The sequence below is a fragment of the Prionailurus bengalensis genome, chromosome B1 (genome assembly GCF_016509475.1).
Source record: "Prionailurus bengalensis isolate Pbe53 chromosome B1, Fcat_Pben_1.1_paternal_pri, whole genome shotgun sequence".
NCBI classification, from domain to species: Eukaryota; Metazoa; Chordata; class Mammalia; order Carnivora; family Felidae; genus Prionailurus; species Prionailurus bengalensis.
The window spans coordinates 105,142,246-105,161,512 of NC_057344.1; the positions used below are offsets into that span (position 1 = coordinate 105,142,246).

General features: G+C 36.7%; 1 protein-coding gene and 1 long non-coding RNA gene across 8 annotated transcripts in view; one reads left to right on the plus strand and one right to left on the minus strand.

Annotated features, from left to right (window-relative positions):
• Window positions 1–11,046, plus strand: part of PDE5A (phosphodiesterase 5A) — a 142,647-nt gene extending 131,601 nt beyond the window's left edge. For all 6 annotated transcript variants that reach the window (XM_043569467.1, XM_043569437.1, XM_043569486.1 and 3 more), the window contains 3 exons: window positions 3,221–3,295; window positions 4,711–4,794; window positions 6,402–11,046. In XM_043569467.1, coding sequence (XP_043425402.1) covers window positions 3,221–3,295; window positions 4,711–4,794; window positions 6,402–6,539 — 297 coding nt within the window. In that variant the 3' untranslated portion in view covers window positions 6,540–11,046. The remainder of the gene's footprint in view (window positions 1–3,220; window positions 3,296–4,710; window positions 4,795–6,401) is intronic.
• LOC122476598 overlaps window positions 1–19,267 on the minus strand; it is a 52,184-nt gene that overhangs the window by 31,356 nt on the left and 1,561 nt on the right. Inside the window, exons 2-3 of one of the 2 annotated variants that reach the window (XR_006295533.1) lie at window positions 15,347–15,425; window positions 91–230 (exon numbers count right to left, since the gene is read on the minus strand). This is a non-coding gene — a long non-coding RNA (uncharacterized LOC122476598). The remainder of the gene's footprint in view (window positions 1–90; window positions 231–15,346; window positions 15,426–19,267) is intronic. The other variant, XR_006295534.1, reaches the window with a different exon arrangement.

Genomic DNA, 19,267 nt, shown 5'->3' on the forward strand with positions numbered 1-19,267 from the left:
AATAAAATAGAACAACTATAACAATACTGTAATAAAAGGTATGTGAATGTGGGGTCTTTTTCTCAGAACATCTTATTATATTTTACTCACCCTCCTGGTGATGATGGGAGATGATAACGTGAGAGGTAGTGAGGTGAAGGATACAGGCGTTGTGATGTAGTGTTAGGACCTTCTGACCATGTATCAGACGGAGGATCACCTGCTTCTGGACCACAGTTAACTCCAGGTAACTGAAACCATGGAAAGCAAAACTCTGCAAAAGGGGGACTACTGTAGTCAGAACTAGAAACAACCCAAACGTCTTATCAACAGAACAGCTAAACATATTGTGGTCCATTCCTTATTCAGTGGAGCACTGCTCAACAATAAGAAGGAAGTAACCATTGATACCTGTAACCACATGGATGTGTCTCATAAACACTATACAGAGCAAAAGAAGCCACACAAAAGACTATGTTCTGTGATTTCATTTATAGGAAGTTCTGGACTAGGCAAAATTAAAGCACTACAGTGAAAGAAATAAAATAGTGATTGTGAGGAGAGGGAGGAAAGAAGGGGCAGGAATTGACTGAGAAGGGTCATAAGGGCAATAGAATATTCTGTATCTTGGATGGGGTATTTTTCACATGGTTCTATGCGTTTGTCAATACACTGAACTCATGATCTATGCAATTCACAGTATATAAATTCTACTTCATTTAAAAAAAAATACCATTTCTCATTTGGCAAAATCCAAAGGTTTTATGATATACTCTATTGGGGAAGTTGAGGGAAAACAAGGAATGAAAAATACTGTAACTCTTTAGAAGTTTATAAATATACATATTCATTATTTACCATTACTTCTAGGAATCTTATCCCAAAGATATACGGGAAAGAATGTAAAAAGATATTTATACAAGGCTACTCATTTTAGTGCTATTTGTAATAGCAAAGACTGGAAGTAACCCAAATACTCATCAGTAGGTTACTGATTGAATAATTTGTAGTACGTTTACACAGTGAGTTCTAGGCAGCTATATAAAGAAATGAGGATTATCTGTATACTACTATGGAGTGATTACAAGGATCTATTTTTAAGTGGAAAAAAAGCAAGGTAGAGAAAATGTATATGGTACTCTACCATTTATCTAAGAGGGTAAGGGCGTGCCTGGGGGGGCTCAGTTGGTTAGGCATCTGGCTTCGGCTCAGGTCATGATCTCACAGTGAGTGAGTTTGAGCCGCACATCAAGCCTTGTGCTGTCAGCACAGAGCCTGCTTTGGATCCTCTGTCCCCATCTGTCTCTGCCCCTCTCCCATTCACATGTGCGTGCGCTCTCTCTCAAAAATAAATAAACTTTAAAAAAAAGTAAAATATGAATATATGTACATATTTGCTTAATATTTAAAAAACCTAGGATTAACCACAAAAAAGTTAATGATCCCCTATAAGAGAAGGAAGGAACAGAATTTAGTGAACAGAACCATGGAACCATGTAAATAGTTTAAAATCATAAGGTTGAATTCTCAGCATTAAACCTTAAAAATAAAATGAAACAAACCTGATTTCAGTTGCAAAACCATAGTGACAGACTATTTTATTCCAAGTGACATTAAAACAGTAATTTGACCATGTATCTCTTAGTGGGATGTATTCTAAAAACAAAAAGGAATTATAAATCCTTTAAAAAAGCCTTTAAAACTGTTTTCAATAATGTTATTAGTGGTAATTTTATATAGATATTCAATCACAATTGTAGATGATGTGGGATAAAAGCAAATAAAAAAATTGTATTGGTATCATTGAGGACTGTCAGTGTGAGTGGAAGGATAAAGATCTAAAGTGGATTAGGTTATGCAAAAACACTGTAGTCCTGAATTTGAATTGAAATGTTGTATGAACTTCTGTTGTGTCCTAGCTCCATCCTCTAAAAGGGCTTACAAATACTGGTAGTAATGAACAAACCTAGTGCCCATACTGAGGTTTCTAAGTATCTCATTAAAGGAACAAGGGCTCCAACAAAGAAATGGCTGATAGCAGTTTTAAAGCAGGAAATGTATAAAATGAGCCTAGAGCATCTTATTCTATCAGAAAGCAGGGAAGCTTTCAAAGACTGATAGGATTCTGTCAAAAGAACAGAGATGCCAACTTTATAGCCTCCCAGTGGCCAAAATGGAACAATCTGATATCAGTAAGGATTAAAATACATTAAACATGTTTAAATTTAAAAGTTCAAAATAATAATAAAATCCCTGGTCATCTTTGATAGTTGCTTGGTAGCCATGTTACTTTTTTAATGGTAATTAAAGTGGAGAAAATCAAACATTTCTCCTGCTTTGCTTTGCTTTTTTTTTTTTTATCTCCTGCTTTTCTTATACAAATTGTACTTTAGGGAAACTAAATAATTGATGTGGGGAACTTCCTTTTTTATTGTATTTCAACTAATAAAACAAAAAGGAATGACTGCTTTGAATATCACCTTTTTGCAGCCCTTAAGGTAGCGGATCTACTAGACAAAGATCATTAATGGTCGCTAATATCACAAAAAGAGAGGCAGCCGGGCATTGTATAGCTCTTAATGGAAGTACACAGCATTGCCTATGAAGTAGTCAAAAAAAAAAAAAAAAAAAAAAATTCGGTCAGTCTTATCAAGTCTCTAGATCTCATTACCATTGTATGTAAATAGGGCACAGAGAAACAGTAATTGTCATCATAGGAATGCAGTCAGCAAAATCCAGATAGTGGGAAACTACAGGATAAACAACCAGTTTATTTAACAGCAACAAAAAAAATTATAAGGAAATTTTTTTAAAAGAGAAGAGAATGTAATGTAGATTAAAATTAATTTAAAAGGCACAGCAATCAATCACAATATATGCAGCTATTTGATAACTGGTTTTCACAGCAGCTGGTATAACAGGTGCTTAATAAATATCATTGCTTATGCATACAGATGGGCATACACGGCCTTTTCCCCACTAACTGCTGAAGTTGAAATAACATGTTGCTTTTTTCTGCCTAATTTCAGATTACAAACTCTAGCCTTTGTGATTAGATACATACTTAAAAGCAAATAAAATATAATTTCCATTACTCATTATTGTTCTATTACCATTTTGCTAATGTGGTTGAAGCTAGATTTGATAGATTTTATTATCTTTACTCAAAGTCTCTATTCTATTCTCTGTTCTAGAGTTATATGCTTTTAACTGCCAAAACTTAATCGGTCATTTATTTCAGATAGCAGAACTTGTAGCAACTGAATTTTTTGACCAAGGAGACAGAGAGAGAAAAGAACTCAACATAGAACCTGCTGTAAGTCTGAGACCTTGTTGGTAGGAATTATTTCAATACATCTGTGAGTGTGGACTTCTTAACACTTTTATGAGATCTTTCCTTGAGAATACAATTTCTTTTCATTTTATTTTTTAAAGCATTTTTCTTATTAAGAGAATTTTATGTGTTTATTACAGAAAATATAAGCAAATAAAAGAAGACTCTGGTTCATCATATTGTACCTACTTTTTTTGTAATTTGTTTTTTCTATTTAAATTTAAATCATAAGCTACGTTTCATTCTGACAAATGGTCTTATGTTTATTATTTCTAGTGATTATCTGAAATAGATGCAGCCATAGTCTATCCACTACCTTTGGGGTAATGTTTGCAGTGTTCACTATTACCAGTAGCACTTTGATAAACATGTATGTTGCTAAGTGTTTCTGTGCCATTTTTCATTATCTTGTTAGGATAAATTCCCAGAATTGCTGTGTTGAAGGGCACAGATTTTAAAGGTTTTTGATACTGCCTTGTTCACATAGAGTTTGGATCTCACAGACAAGAAGAAGACCCTTCTCAAACCATCTCTAGGTTTTGGAATGAGTTTTTCCTGAAAATGAAGCACGGTCATTTTTTTTTTAATCCAAATGGACATTTATTGAGCCCATATTAAATGGGACATGGTTATGACCCCCTTTCTGTGTGTACAGTTTCATCCACTCTGCTCTTTAGTCTCAGCTGGGCACATCTTCTGTCTCATTAGTCTTTCACAATTAGCTCAGTGTCCTATAATGTAATGGTAGGCTCATTCAGAAGCTCAGAATCTTCTTAGAAAGTCGTGGGTAGCAGAGTAATGGTAACAGCTAATGGAGAATTTGCTTCATTTTAAACAAGTACTGTGACAGACTCATTGCTTCCCATGGGAGTGCTGGGCTTGTCTGGTGCTCCAGCCATGACCTCCTGGGAATAAGCAGAATGACATCTGCATAATCGTCACTAAGAAGGCTCTCTGTGTGGATTGAATTGTAATCAGCTGTGGCCTGAGTGGCTTCCCCCACAAAGCTGAGGGTGTTTGATTCCACATCAATAGACAATTCAAAGCCTGTGTGTTCTCCAAATACACGTCAGTGGTCAACTCTAGGGCAGTGGTTGACTCTAGGTCGGTGGTCAGCTCTAGGTCAGTGGTTGACTCTAGAGTAGTGATGAATTCCAAGGGTAGTGTGGGAAAAGTCAGCCAGGATGAACAAGACAGAGAGAATCAGGGCCTTTCTGAGCACAGTGCTGGCAGGGAATGCAGGAGGCTGGCAAAGGAAGGAGACAAGCAGGTATCAGGCCTTCATCAGCTAACCTAGTGATTCATGTTTTCGGAGCCAACTTGCATTGTGTTCTTTAAGTAAATGCAGATATGTGTGTTGTGTGTGTGTGTGTGTGTTTCTGTGTTTGTGTTTTCAGGATCTGATGAACAGGGAGAAGAAAAACAAAATCCCAAGTATGCAAGTTGGGTTCATAGATGCCATCTGCTTGCAACTATATGAGGTATTTATACAAAAACACTAGACTTGCTAAACTTAGACTGTGTTATGAATTAAAACCTCAAGTAAATTGAAACGATTAACACTAGGCCTTTTTCTTTTTTTTCTTTCTTTTTTTTTTTTTGGCTGATGAACATGCTGTTTGCATTGAACAAGGAACACATTTTATATTTGATTTTTTTCAAAAACGTTAATTCATCAATGTGTGACTATCTGTTGAGTGCCCACTGTGTGCTAGACTAGCAAATTGGTGTAGGAACACTTAAAAGAATTATATGCCAGTGCTACCTTAAGGAGGTATACTGTGCATACATTATGTCAGCATATTCTTCTAAGTTTAGGCCTCAATAAAGAAAAAAAAGTATCCAACTTTTTCTCATCTTATAGTGTAGTTTTCATATTGTCAAGGAAAATTTTATAATGATGAAAAGAAGGTAGCTGGAAAAATATTACAGGGTCCCATTTCCTTGCACCTACTGGCTTGGAGTTTTTATTTCTTAGGTAAAGATATTCTCCCTAAAACATCTGGTTTACTAGTTTAGATGTTCATGCCCAAAATACAGAAAGCAGACACTATCCTTGTTTTTAAAAGTTTGAATAGGAAACTGTCTTCAGTTTTAATTATTTGGGAAGACAGCATTTATCATAGAGTTGTCATAGAATGTCAAAACTCAAACCCTAGAATCTTCTAATCCAGACATTTTCACAACTCAGTGATGGTTTAATCTTACATTTCATATGTGTGCAAGGATTTATTTCATTTGAATCTGATGTTAAATTCTATGTAATATTGATTTGTGCTTTTACTACATTTATTTATAAGTATTACATTATAGAAGTAATAATATTCTCACCGTAGAAAAGTCAGAGAATTATAATTCTACTAAGACACTACTGTTAATATATCACTGTATATGCTTTATGACATTTTCATATTTTTCACTTAAATTTGCTTTTTGTAATTCATATTACATCATAATGTATTTTTTGTTTTATTTCTTTAACACTTATTTATTTTTGAGGGACAGAGCGTGAGTGGGGGAGAGGCAGAGAGAGAGGGAGACACAGAATCTGATGCAGGCTCCAGGCTCTGAGCTGTCAACAGAGCCCAATGCGGGGCTTGAACTCAGGAACCGTGAGATCACGACCTGAGCTGAAGTCGGACGCTTAACTGACTGAGCCACCCAGGCGCCCCTTCATCATAATGTACTTTTAAAGCCTGCAAAATAGTAACATAATATACCTAACCCTGTTGTTGAGTATTTATGTTATTTTCAGAGTTTCTCTATTTCAAAGAAAACTGCAGTGAACATTCTTGTATCTAAATATGTATGGCATTATAGTTGGTAAAGAATAATACCATGCAGAATTACAAATCAATCTTTATTATAATCTCAAATACAAGTGTATTTAAATACATTGTATAAAACTATTTTATAGAAAACACAAAACAGGGTGCCCGAGTGGCTCAGGCTGTGTCCACACACTTGTGAAAACCCCAGCAGTGGGTCTGCTTCTGAAATGAGTGTGAGAAGTGACTCTTTGAAATAGGCCTGAGGAGAGGGCTTATTTCCTCCCTGCTTTCTAGTTTGCTTTCTTTTTCTTCTTTAGGCCTTGACCCACGTTTCTGAGGACTGTTTCCCTTTGCTGGATGGCTGCAGGAAGAACAGGCAAAAATGGCAGGCTCTTGCAGAACAGCAGGAGAAAATGCTGATTAATGGGGAAAGCAGCCAGGCCAAGCGGAACTGAGTGGCCTATTCAAGCAAAGTTGAAGTTTACAGATGGTGTATTCTGCATATGTCTAGTTTTGCCACACACTGTACAGATTTAGTGTATACTTTGCCACTGCTGTATTTTTATTTTTGCACAACTTTTAAGAACATAGCATGAAATGTTTTTAGGGGACTATTACATATTTTCTGTATATTTGTTTTATGCCACTGATCTGAGATTATCAATGATACCCACTCTTAGCACATGGATAAGAGCGCTGTTTGTGATACTTTGTGTACTGCAAAGTGCAAGTTGAATTCTTGCACTGAGATTGTTTTGTTATTCGTTGTTTTGGGGGTTTTGTTTTTTGTTTTTTGGGGTTTTTTGCTTGGGGATTTTAAATAATTGTTTTTGTGTTTTCTGAATTATCAATCTTGTAAAGAATGTTTGGAATCTTTTTTTTTTTTTCTCAAAAATAGGCTAGGAGAAAATTGAATGTATTCTGTGACATTTAAAACTTTCAAAAGATAAAGTGTTGTTGGCTGAGTGGATTTTAAGGTGAAAAGATACTATTTGTCAGCAATGTTTTGCATTAACAAAAAAAGCTAAAACTCTGAAACAGATGGAAAGTACTAGAAGGCAGTATTGTAAAGAAAAGGTATTGTTTAATTGATTTGCTGTTTTTGTTAGTGAGCAGGAAGCAGGAAGGGGAGAACTCTTTCATTTCACATACATTTTATCCAGAGACTACCCATAAAATCTGACCCATCTGATGGAAAGCAGGGGAAACCTTAGGAGAAGACACTGATTTCACTGACTTCATGGTCACTGACTTTACTGAGGGATGAATGTGATCGAGAAATGGAATGGCCATATCTGTCAGTGAAGGGAAACATTCTGTTGGAAGACTCTTATGAGTCAGTGAGTGTTTTGAACATTGAACTTCCTTTTTTAAATAACTTGTTTTTCTTACAAACCATAGTTTATAAGTGAACAGTTTAAGTCTCAACAGAAAATTGAGAAAAAAAAAAGTGATAACTGGAACACTGACCTGAGGTGAGATATGACTGCAGATAAAAGGTAAAATGAACCATTATTTTTCTTTGTCAAAGGAAGTATAGAGAATAGTTTTAATTATATAAACAGCAAAGGGCCATCCTTGATATTGGGGTCAAAATTAAATTGAGGGAGCACTATAAGATAAGAAAGCTTAGGCCTGAATAAACTTAAGAGTATTCAGTTTGCAGTTGAGAAACTGCCCAATTTCAGTTTATAGGACTAGTCAATTAGAATCACAGAAGTTTGGCTATGTATGCTAATTGTTGACCCTGAGCTTATAGTCGTTGGTATTCACTTCATTTAGCTTTTAGTACATTTAGAAAATGTTAACATTGTCTTAGATTTGAGCCCTTTTGAATGGATTCCCATTGAACACGTGTGCCATAAATACACATTTATTCAGTACTGGAGAAGTAGATAATGAATTGAACAACTGGTTCAAGAAAGGAAAATCTGTTCCAAATATGTGGAAATGTTTGGACTGGGGCAGAGTAGGAAGAGAAATATTTGTCTGAATTGTTAACCACCCCCCTTCCCAAAAAACAGGTTCTGAGTTTTTAGCTATCACTAAATTGGATAGCAAATCTCTTGGGGCCATGGTTCAGCATTCTGAAACACCTTTTTTTTCTCTAAACTGCCTAAAATTCAACTTATTCATTAAGTTTTTAAAATTCTGAGAGTGTATCTTACATAATGTGACTTACTTCTTACCATTCAGGTAAAAAAAAAAAAGGGCAAAACAAATTGTATTGCCATTACTTTGTAGTGGTAAAGGCTAGTATAGAATGTTATCAGCTGTTTGTTTCCATATGTATTATTGTTGTAATACTTGTATTTTCAGGATGTTATTCGATTTTTATTTGATGTCATATAGGTGAGATCTATAAGATTGCCTCTTGGTGGCACTGGTGTGTAAATTACACAGGCTGTTACTAAAATAACATATCTATATACTGGTATCCCCCTATGCATGCATACATAATTCCTTAGTATAGAAAAATTGTTTAAAGAATAGCAGTCTTTAATGACCTTTACATCATACACATTGTGATTTAGCAGTTATGCTAAAATCTGTAATCATATACTTTAGTAATTTGTTTAGCTCCATCTAATCTATGCCACTGAGATGTATGGAGGTTTTGTATGTGTGTCATTTTACCAAGCAAGAAGATATATTTAGATTGGAAATTGTTTGGTTTACCTTTAGACAGTGGTTTATTTTACTTTACTAGTTTAGCAATTAAAAGAAGTTGGGTAGTACCATGCCTATTTTGTTGTTGGAAGTTTTAGTTCTTATAAGAAGAGTACTTCTTTAGGACCAGTTAGTTGGTGCAAATAATTTTTAATTTTTAGGAAAATCATTCCATACATAGATTAATATCTGGTACAGAGGCAAAATCAAAGCTTTAGTTCTTACGTGAATATTTTTCCCAGTATCTTCTCAAGTGGGAATATATATATATATATACATATATATATATATAGTGGGAATATATATATATATACATACACATAGTGGGAATATATATATATAGTCCTCCCTCATCCTGCTCTATATTTCTGTTACCCATAACTAGCAAGAAGTTATTCTTTTTCTGGATTAAAGTAGTTTTGTGATAGTTATAACTGAATGACATACCATTTCATTTCAATTTTTAGCTCCAAAAGTCCCCACTATTATACTAAGTTGTTAAAAAATCTCTATAAAATTGTCCGGCCTTCTGTTTTTCACAAGACTGGCCTTTGCCAGTCGCAGTCCTGTGTGAACTTGTGTAAGTCACTTAACCTCTGTGTGCCTGAACACATTGGGCTGTTAAAGGAGTTATGTTTGGGTGAAGCCTTTGTCTTCAAGGAGAATGTCACAGAGGGCAGCTACTGTGTAAGCCCTTAGTGGGTCTTGGAGACCAGTGTCAGAGGTGGGATATTGGGCTACAGAGCATGGTATCTCATTCCACATGTCATTTCCTGTTTTGAAGATTGAAAACAAGACAATACATTTATTTGGCTTCTCATGTGCATCACCAGTGACTGTGAGATTTTGAGCACCTTGCCTCAAGGTACAAACTCTGGACAGTGGTGTTGTCACCACTGATCTCTTAATCATAAAGAATAGTTTCCTTCAATAAGAGTACTGAGATAAGAAAGTGTATGAAAATATACTGGAAATACTGGGTTCTGGGAGGAAACTGGTCACAGATGTATTCTTGCCTAGCAGTGGAAGTGCCTTTATCTTTAGCATAGAGCACAAATGTTAGACCTACTCCAGTTTGACTTTCAGTTTTCCTGTGTTTTCCACCAGATTTTACTCCTAACACTTTATAGGTCATCACAAGCAGTGCTCTTGTTTTGTTTTGCTTTGCTTTGTTTTGTTTACAAGAGTGATTTTAAGAAGAGAGGAGGAAAAGGTGTAATTGCTGTCCTCTCCTGTGAACAACTGTAGTTAAAATGAGGTGGTATAATTTAATGTCTCAGTATTAGACATGCAACAGTCCACCTTTTATCGAGTCCCTGCGACATGTCAGGCACTGTGTTCAGCCAAAGAGACAGAGCAGTGACCTCAAGGAGCTCACAGTCTGCAGGAAGTGCTGGATAAGAGACTTACCAGCTTCTGATCCTGCCAACTGAACATGAAAATATAGGGTACGTTATATCACTTTCATTTTCATCTATAAAATACATATTATACAGTTTTCTGAGGACCTTCTCCCGCCCCGCCCCTGCACCCTCCCCCTCAAGGATCTTCTTTACCTGGAACTTACTAAGAATCTGTCCGTGAACATCCTGCCTTCTAACAAGTATGGATCATTTAGCCTGTTGATAGCTTAAAGAACACCTTAAGTAAGGAGTCATGTATTCTACTATATAGGTTTTTTTTCCCATTTGCTAGCCAGGTAGAGCTTACTCAGAGTTCTCTTAGATTGTTAAATTGTGCACAGTTTTGGACCCCTTCTGCTCCACCACAGGGAGCAAGGAAGAAAGTATTAAAGCTCACTTGGCCCTTCCATATGCTTCTCAAAAGCCTGTGTAAACATGTCTTAATAAATGTCATTGAAAGCAGTGTAAATAGTTGAAAATATAAATTTCTATTACGGTTTAAGAAAAGAAAACCTTATGGATCATCACTAGCCACTGTTAATATCTATTTGTATTCTTATACCTTTTTCAATATATTTGAACAAATATATAGTTTCTGGCACTATTTTTGTACTAGGATAAAGGAGTTACTGTGTATATTATGTTTAGCTTTAAAGTCCTTTTAAATAATTGTGAGTGTTGATTTCTTGTCTTTCCTCTCCCCACCATGAGAACCATGTCAGATGACTCTTCCATGACAAAATCACTTTAAAGGAACACTTCCCTACCTGTGATCCCTATAAAATCAAGAGATGGTCAGAGTGATCTTCTGTTGTGCAAACTCTTCACCTGTCAGTTGTTTACTCATTTTGCTATGCTTTGTAAGAATAAAAAGAAGAATGAATAAGTAGGTATGACTACTGTGTGATTATTAGGGGAATTTTAGGCAGGGAGGATGGGTCCAATGCTTTGAGAGACTGTAGGCAAGCTAGCCTTTGGTCATATTAGCTGAGAAAATGTGGTTTAATCAAACCCTTTCCTTAGTCAAGACTCCTCTCAGTAATAGTCTTCTTTTTATTAACATCCTTTGCTACCAATTTGAAGGCAACATTTTCCATACTTCCTGTGCTTCAAGTCGGTAACAGCTCTCCGGAGGGTGATGATTACCTGCTTACTGTTGCATAAGGAGCTAAGACTTAGGAGTTAAATACTTGACAAATGGCGTGAGCTGGATTCGAGCCTAGACCTGTCTGGTTTCAAAGCAGGTATTTATTCCATTTAGTTCTTTCTTTGAATTTTAATTGTAAAAGTTCCAAAATCCATTCTTAGTGGATCAAATGGGCTATCTACAAGCTTTAGAGAGAAGACTTATCTCACCCAGCAGGTTTGGTTTTGTTTGGGTTTTTACTGTTAATTTTCCTATAGTTCATCTGAATAGCTAATGTCCCACCTTCACAAAATCCCAGATACCACCCTGTTTCAGTACTGCTAATGTAGAGGTGTGAGGGTATAATTAAATTCAGAATATCTGATTCATTATTTAGTTTTGCTAATATGACAAGCCCTAGACAAGTCCTCTTCATGTGGGACATAATATCTAGGCTATACCTAATTCACAAAACTAAAGACAAAAATAAAATGAAAGCTCATGTAAAATAATAGTTTAGATTTTCTGACCAGTAGGGGGCATGAGAGTTTCTGTTTTATTTAAAGTACTCCTCCCCTACTGGGTACAATGAATAAAACTGCTTTTTTTTTTTTTTAATTTTTAAAAATGTTTATTTATTTTTGAGAGAGAGAGCATGAGCAGGGAGAGGGGCAGAGAGAAAATCCCAAGCAGGCTCTACACTGACTGTGCAGAGCCTGAAATGGAGTGTGAGATCATGACCTTAGCTGAAATCAAGTCAGACACTTAACCGACTGAGCCACCCAGGAGCCCCTAAATGTTTTTATTCTAATGTTTATTTATTTGTGAGAGAGAGAGACGAGACAGCATGAGCCAAGAAGGGGCAGAGAGATGACACAGAATCTGAAGCAGGCTCTAGGCTCTGAGCAGGGCTTAAACTCACTCATGAACCGTGAGATCACAACCTGAGCTGAAGCCGAACACTTAACAGACTGAGCCACCCAAACTGCTTTTTAAAATATTTTTACTAGCTAAAGAAAAACAAAACGGAAATAATCAATAGAGAATTAATTCTTGGTTACTGCTCTTTGTTCAGTGATCATTTCATCAAGATGTCCTCCAAACAATAACTGATCATCTGAACGCTCTGATTGATACTCAATATTCCATCCATGGAGACAGCATCCCATTTTGCAGAAAACGAAAGCTGTATGACAATTCTCTTCAACTCACATTCTTGCTATTAACTGTGCTGCCTTCTCAGCAAACCGGGATTCCTATGTTTGATATATGCAAGTGTCACAATATGATTTTTTATTTTTAAGGCACATGACATTAAGTTCACAGAAACTCTTTGAACTTGCAGAGAATATTCTCTGATTTTAAGCTATGTTCAGCCTTGGCAAACAAACAAAAACTATGTTTCCTGTTCACAAACCACTTCCTCAAAATAAATATGCACAAAAGGTATGAATGGAATCTAAATAATTATTTGAAACCAAAAGAAATCTGACGAATTATATGCATGATTTCTCTCTGGCTTGCCTTATTTTAAGTGTATGTGTGTGTGTGTGTAAAATATACAGGAACTAAGTTGACTTTCTCAATCATCTAACAGCAATCTCAATGGCACTTTTTAGGATTCTTCTTTCTAAATCACCATGTAAGGGACAAGATTGCATGGCCAGACAGTGGGGGACAGCAGGGGGGGAAGCAGTAAACGTAGACTGCCACAATAGCTTTCAACCTTAATATCCCCAACATTGATTACTTTTAAAGCCATATTTCACTTCATATCACTGTTTCCCCTTACCCAACAGGAGTGTTTTAGGCTTTATCTGACATATTCCTGTATGTCTGTCTAGCATATTACTGTAAGAAATAAGCTTCTCCTTTTACCAATCAGCTCTCTGAAATTCAGGAATTCTCTGGTCTCACTGATCTGCATAACCCAAGGAAGAAAGGCATAAAACATGGTTAATGACTGCTTCAGCTACAACTGCTTGCTCTGCTCACGTGTGCTCATGCTCTCTCTCTTCCCCCTCTCTCTCCCCTCATTCACACAAGCCAATAGGAGTAGTTTCTAAGAGTGCTCTACTGAGTCTGTTAGAATAAGTTACAGATTTCTTGGGAGATGAAGGGACGATTATGTTCTACATTATTTCCTCTTTCTTGAAACCTCTGTTTCTCTTTTTTCTATTTTAGCTCCATCCCCTTGGCCTTCAAACATATTTGATTCTCCTGTGCCCTAAGACACCTTGAATCACACAGCCCTCCTAACCTACCAGCATCTCTGCATCTTCCTTGTACTTTGAAGGTACTCAACAAATACTGAGTGAAAGAACAGATTTCCATAATTTTCCACCTGACATAAAATTGATATTTTTATAAAGAAACAGGAAGGTAATTCCACTGAAAGGAAACAAAAATCAATATAGTGTTTTTAGACATTCTCAGCTGGACAAGAGCTAAAATTTAACATGAAAAAACAAGCTGAATAAAACAGTATCTTAGGAAAAAATACTTGTTTCCTGCTGTGAAAAATAAGTTAGCTACCAGACTTTCATTAATAAATTGATAACCATTGGTGGCATTACTCCCGGTGGGAATTGTACCATATTGCTACAAAGCTAAAGTCATAAAGGCTAGAGGCCAACGGTCTTATGGAGGAGAAAGGATTTGCACTTAAAAATAAATAGGCAAACAAAAGTCAACCAAAGATGTTCCTTCATTCACTCACAAACATTTCATTCTCAACCCAAGCAGGGGTAAACTAAAAGGCCTGGCCTCACAGAGCTTCTAGTGCAATGGAAGCTACACACAAGGGACAATGATCTCCGGTCTGTGCATTGAGGGTGGGAAGTAGAGGTACTTAATTCAAACTTGAGGGTTCACAGTTGGCTTCCTTCAGAGTATGATATCTGGTTTAGCCAAGTGAAAAGGGAGAAGAACATTCCAGGCAGAAGGAACAGTATGTGTGCAGACCTAGAGGTAGCTGACTAGGGAACTTGAAAGTTTTCCCGTCATTTATTTATTTATTTAAATACTTACTGGTTTTATAGTTATGAATGATGAAGATTAAAACTATTTATAAAGTATTGGTATGATGTATAGATCTTTATAAATGTATAAAATAAAGCAAATGTGCTTCAACAAATGTATGTTTGAACTCTTAAGAAAGAGAAATCGCCAGAGGCCAAAATAAAGCCAATTAAAAATCAAATGAGTAAGCGTGTGAACTGATACTTTGTCAGACCAAGGAATATTTGCAGATATATATAATGAAGGGTATTTAATGCCCACGCAAGCAGGAAACAGGGTAAATGGGTAATGGTTCTCCAAGAAAAGCTGAAACTTTTGAAAGAACTGAATTGAAGCAATTCACAATGCCTGAAGTCAGAAGCCACAAGAGTAGCATCAGATCCCCATGAAATTCAGACAATAGAGTTCTTTGATTGAGGCTGTTGGGAGGAATCAATTTTTTACTCTTGTCTTTCCAAATGAAGGAACACCTCTAAAATGACACTTTTAGCCTCTTGTTCCACCTCTAACTCAACTCCGTCAAATACCCGACTGGAGGGTCATAGACATCAGTCCACACCCCTTAAGTGGGTGAAGTAAATTTAATAAAAAGCAGTGAATGCTGGAAATTTGTTTCTTTTCCTTACCTTTCGAACCCAATATAATCCAGTGTAAGTTGGAAATCCTAGGTAAAAGTGTCTGGTTATGTGGCCTGTTTCAAGATCTAGCTTGCTAAAGGGATGGGGTTTCAGGCAGGGAATGTAACTTAGCAAACCCATTTAACCATAACATGTTCTCCAACCTATACGTGTTCTTCAAACACCTTATTTACCTAACTATCTCTGCAAAGCTCCACACCAGCCAGCATCACATGGTTTTCTCAGAGTGCTATGCCTATCTCCTGTAAGGTCTTTCTAGACTGTCATTCTACAATATCAGTGGGCCACTTCAGTCAATGGCCTCTCCTGCTTCTGACCAATGTGGTAAATCTGCGCTTTCCTGAGTCTGTCCATCTGCTGTTTGAGGGACATAATGTACAAGTCAGAGCATTCTTCTTACTTACGTGCTAGTGGCTGTATAGAAGGCAGGAGCGAGCCAACATTGAATGAGATCCCAGGAATGCAGTGATTACGGCCTAAAGACTTGAAGAAAAGCATAGTTGTAAGGTATGTTGTTCTATTTTGTGTTATAAAATTCTGAAAGGTAAATTTAACATGACCAGAAATTATCGTTCATATTTTTCTTCTGCCTATTCTAAGACTTGCATTTATGATGATCATCACCTGATGACCATCAGCTCACTGGCAGCCAGTATTCATAAGCAGCACAATGGATGTGGCATCGTCAGAACTAATAATATAACCAATATAAATAAATGGTATTAGGGAACTGCAAAAACAAGAAGATACTATTTTCACACCAACAGGTTCTAAAGAGCCACAACATTGTGAGTATAACAGAGTTGCTCTTTTTTTCTCTCAGTGGAAATTATGAAATTAGGGAGGAGGAGCACATTTGACAATGAAATATATAAGAAAATTGTTCCTGAACCTGAATAAGAAGGGATGGTACCTAGACACTGCTAGTGTGAACTGATTTTCACATGCGCTGCCTGGACAATGAAAAATGTAAACATCGCTTCTGTACCCAATCTTCTAAATTTTTCATTGAAAATTTTAATTGTGTTAGCCTCCTATTGCTGGTGTAAGAAATTACCAGAAATGCATGCACTTAAAACTTATTATCTTACAGTTCAGGAGATCCGAAGTCTAAAATGTGTTAGCACCGCTGCATTCCTTCTAAAGGCTGTTTCTCTGCCCTTTTGAGCTTTTAGAGACTGCATGCATTGCTTACATCATAGCCTCTTCCTCCATCTTCAAAAAATTATGTAAATTCTGACTCTATTCCTTTTAGGAAAGCAAACATTTATATGATAAAATAGATTTTATGGGGCTTTTGAAAGATGTAAACAAAATGTGTTAAGTGCCTAGCACAAAAAGTACACAAGTGGGAGACTGGGAGACATGGTTATTGTTACTATTTTCATGATGATGATAACGATGAAAGATTTCTATCCCAGAAGTTAAAATCTTAAGAAGAAAAAACTGACTACTGAAAGCACATCCAGAACGAGCTAAACTTAGATTGTACTTTGCCATTTACCAAGCTCATTCACACACATGATCTTATCTCATCTTACCCGCAATTCTGTGGCACAGGCATTATTTTCATTCCTGATTTTATGATGAAACTGAGTCTTGAAAACTCAGTTGCTTCACCACTTGTAGTCTGCATTTTGCCACTTGAACCCAAGACTCCCCCCATCAAATCTGCTATACTTTTCATTACAAAATAGTTCTGCTCTCTAACAGTTCCAAATGCTCAGGTGTTTATTATGTAAATCAGTGATTTTCGAAGCCGGGTTCTGGGCCAGCAGCATCAGCACCAGCATCACCTGTTAAAAATGCAGATGCTCAGGCACCATGCCTGAAGTGCTGAGGGTCAGGATGGGCAAGATGAGTTTTGTATTAGCCCTCCAGGTTATTCTGATGTACTCTAAAGCTTGAGAACCACTGATCTAAAATATTGCTCTCTTCTTCTAACTGCTTACAACCCCGAGATTAAAGCCACACAAAGCCATGTAAAAAATGATTCAGTGATTAAACTGACACTTTGATTAGAGAGAATCCTAGAAGTTTGAAGAGCAAACTCATTGAAAACTTTGTTCTAATTATTTGGATTTTTCACCTCAACAAAAGTACAACATATTCTGTCTATGTATGAAAGAGAAAAGTAAAAACCTGGGGGCTTTAAGATTGAATTTCAATAGGGACAGAAGTAGGATAATAATGATGGCTTCCATTCATTTATTAATCTATTGATGGACAGCTGGGCTCCTTCCATAGTTTGGCTATTGTAAATAATGATGCAATAAACATCAGGGTGCATGTATCCCTTCAAATTAGTGTTTTTGCATTCTTTGGGTAAATACCTAGTAATGCAAATTCCTGGATCCTAGGGTAGTTCTATTTTTAACCTTTTGAGGAACCTCCATACTGTCTTCCACAGTGGCTGTACTGGTTTGTGCTCCCAGCAGTGAACAAGGGTTCCTTTTTCTCCACATCCTCACCAACACTTGTTTCTTGAGTTTTTTATTTTAGCCATTCTGACAGGTGTAAGGTGATAATTTGCATTTCCCTGATGATGAATGATGTTGAGAGCATCTTCTCATGTATCTGTTGGCAATCTGTAGCTCTTCTTTGGAGATATGTTTGTTCATGTCTCTTGATCATTTTTTAATTGGACTATTTGCTTTTTGGGTGTTGAGTTTTATAAGGTTTTTAGATATTTTGATTACTTCTCCTTTATTGGATATGTCATTTGCAAATATTTTCTCCTATTCAGTAGGTTGTCTTTTAGTTTAGTTTTTTGTTTTCCTTTACTGTGCAGAAGCTTTTTATTTTGATGTGGTATATATATATATACAATGGAATCTTATTCAACCATAAAAAGAATGAAATCTTGCCATTTGCAAAAACATGGATGGATCTAGAGTATAATGCTAAGCAAAATAAGCCAGTCAGAGAAAGACAAATACCATATGAGTTCACTCATATGTGGAATTTAAGAAACAAAACAAATGAACAAAGGGGAAAAAGAGACAAACCAAAAAAACAGACTCTTAACTGTAGAAGACAAGCAGATGGTTACGAAAGGAGTGTGGTATGAGGGATGAGTCAAATAGGTAAAGGGGATTAAGATACATTGATTTCGATGAGCACTGAGTAATATACAGAACTGCTGAATCACCATACTATACTAATACTGAATCTAATGTAACTCTGTATGTTAACTACACTGGAATTAAAAATTTTTTAAATATGTTGTGGGGTGCATACATACATACATAAAATGATGGTTTCCAGAATTTCCTCTCCTATATTATCTATGATTGCTTAAGCAGGACCTTGAAAGATTAGTCTATTATCAGCCCTCCTCCTCTTCCTCATTGATCATATGCTTTGAGAACACTTAATTGCAACAGGCCAGAATGACGAGGTTACGTCCTGTCACAGTTGGAACAAAGACAAATTGTATGTGGCATGCCACAGGCCGAGAGGGGCAAAGGGAGAGCTGACATTTTATATGTTATAAATACTGCTTACTCGAAGTTCATCAAATTGTTTCTAGATCTGGGAGTAAGGGCAAAGGCTCTCATTCTGATTTACCATCTATGTCCTGATGGGTTGAATCAATATCCAGGAGCAATTTGGGAGGGCAAAGATCCCTGCAGGTTGCCACACCAGAGGTTTATTAGCAGAAGTTAGGGATCAATCAAGCTTTGAAAGAGGCCCTGGGGAAGACTTGCAAAAAGCATCCCTCAGGTAAAGCAGTCTGCTCCAAGTCTACCATGGAGAGTAAGCATTTCAAAGGACATTTAGAAGAGAAGGTGAGGCTAGCAGTGCTTTCATCAGAAGCCCAGATCTAGGGTAAGGTTGGTTCTCTGCTCAGCCTTAGGCTTTCCTTGTCCCTCTAGTTTGGAGCCTCTTCAAAACCTGGGGTATACTCCACATGAGAATGGGGTTATTCCAACTCTTCAGGGAAAGAACTCTGCCATGGCCAGGGAAGAGACCCTGGCATCCGTCCTGTCATAGGTACGGTGAAACATCTTTCTGCAGAGCCCTGCACCTTAGTTGGCCCCCAAGAGCCACGAAGCCTGTGTCCTGGCCACAATTGGCAGATGATTTCATGCCTAAAGAGGACTTTTCTATAGAATCACCAGAGGACAATTCCCTGCAGCATAGCAAGGCCTTCTAGTGGGGTAGAGGGAAGGAGGTGAACATTTATTGAGCAGTAACTATGTGCTAGACCTTTTCCATACACTAACTCATTTTATTCTTACAACAATCTCATTTAGTAGATAATTTTATCCCCATTTTTCAGACCAGAAAACAAGGCAGATGAAGTTAGGTTACTTACTCAA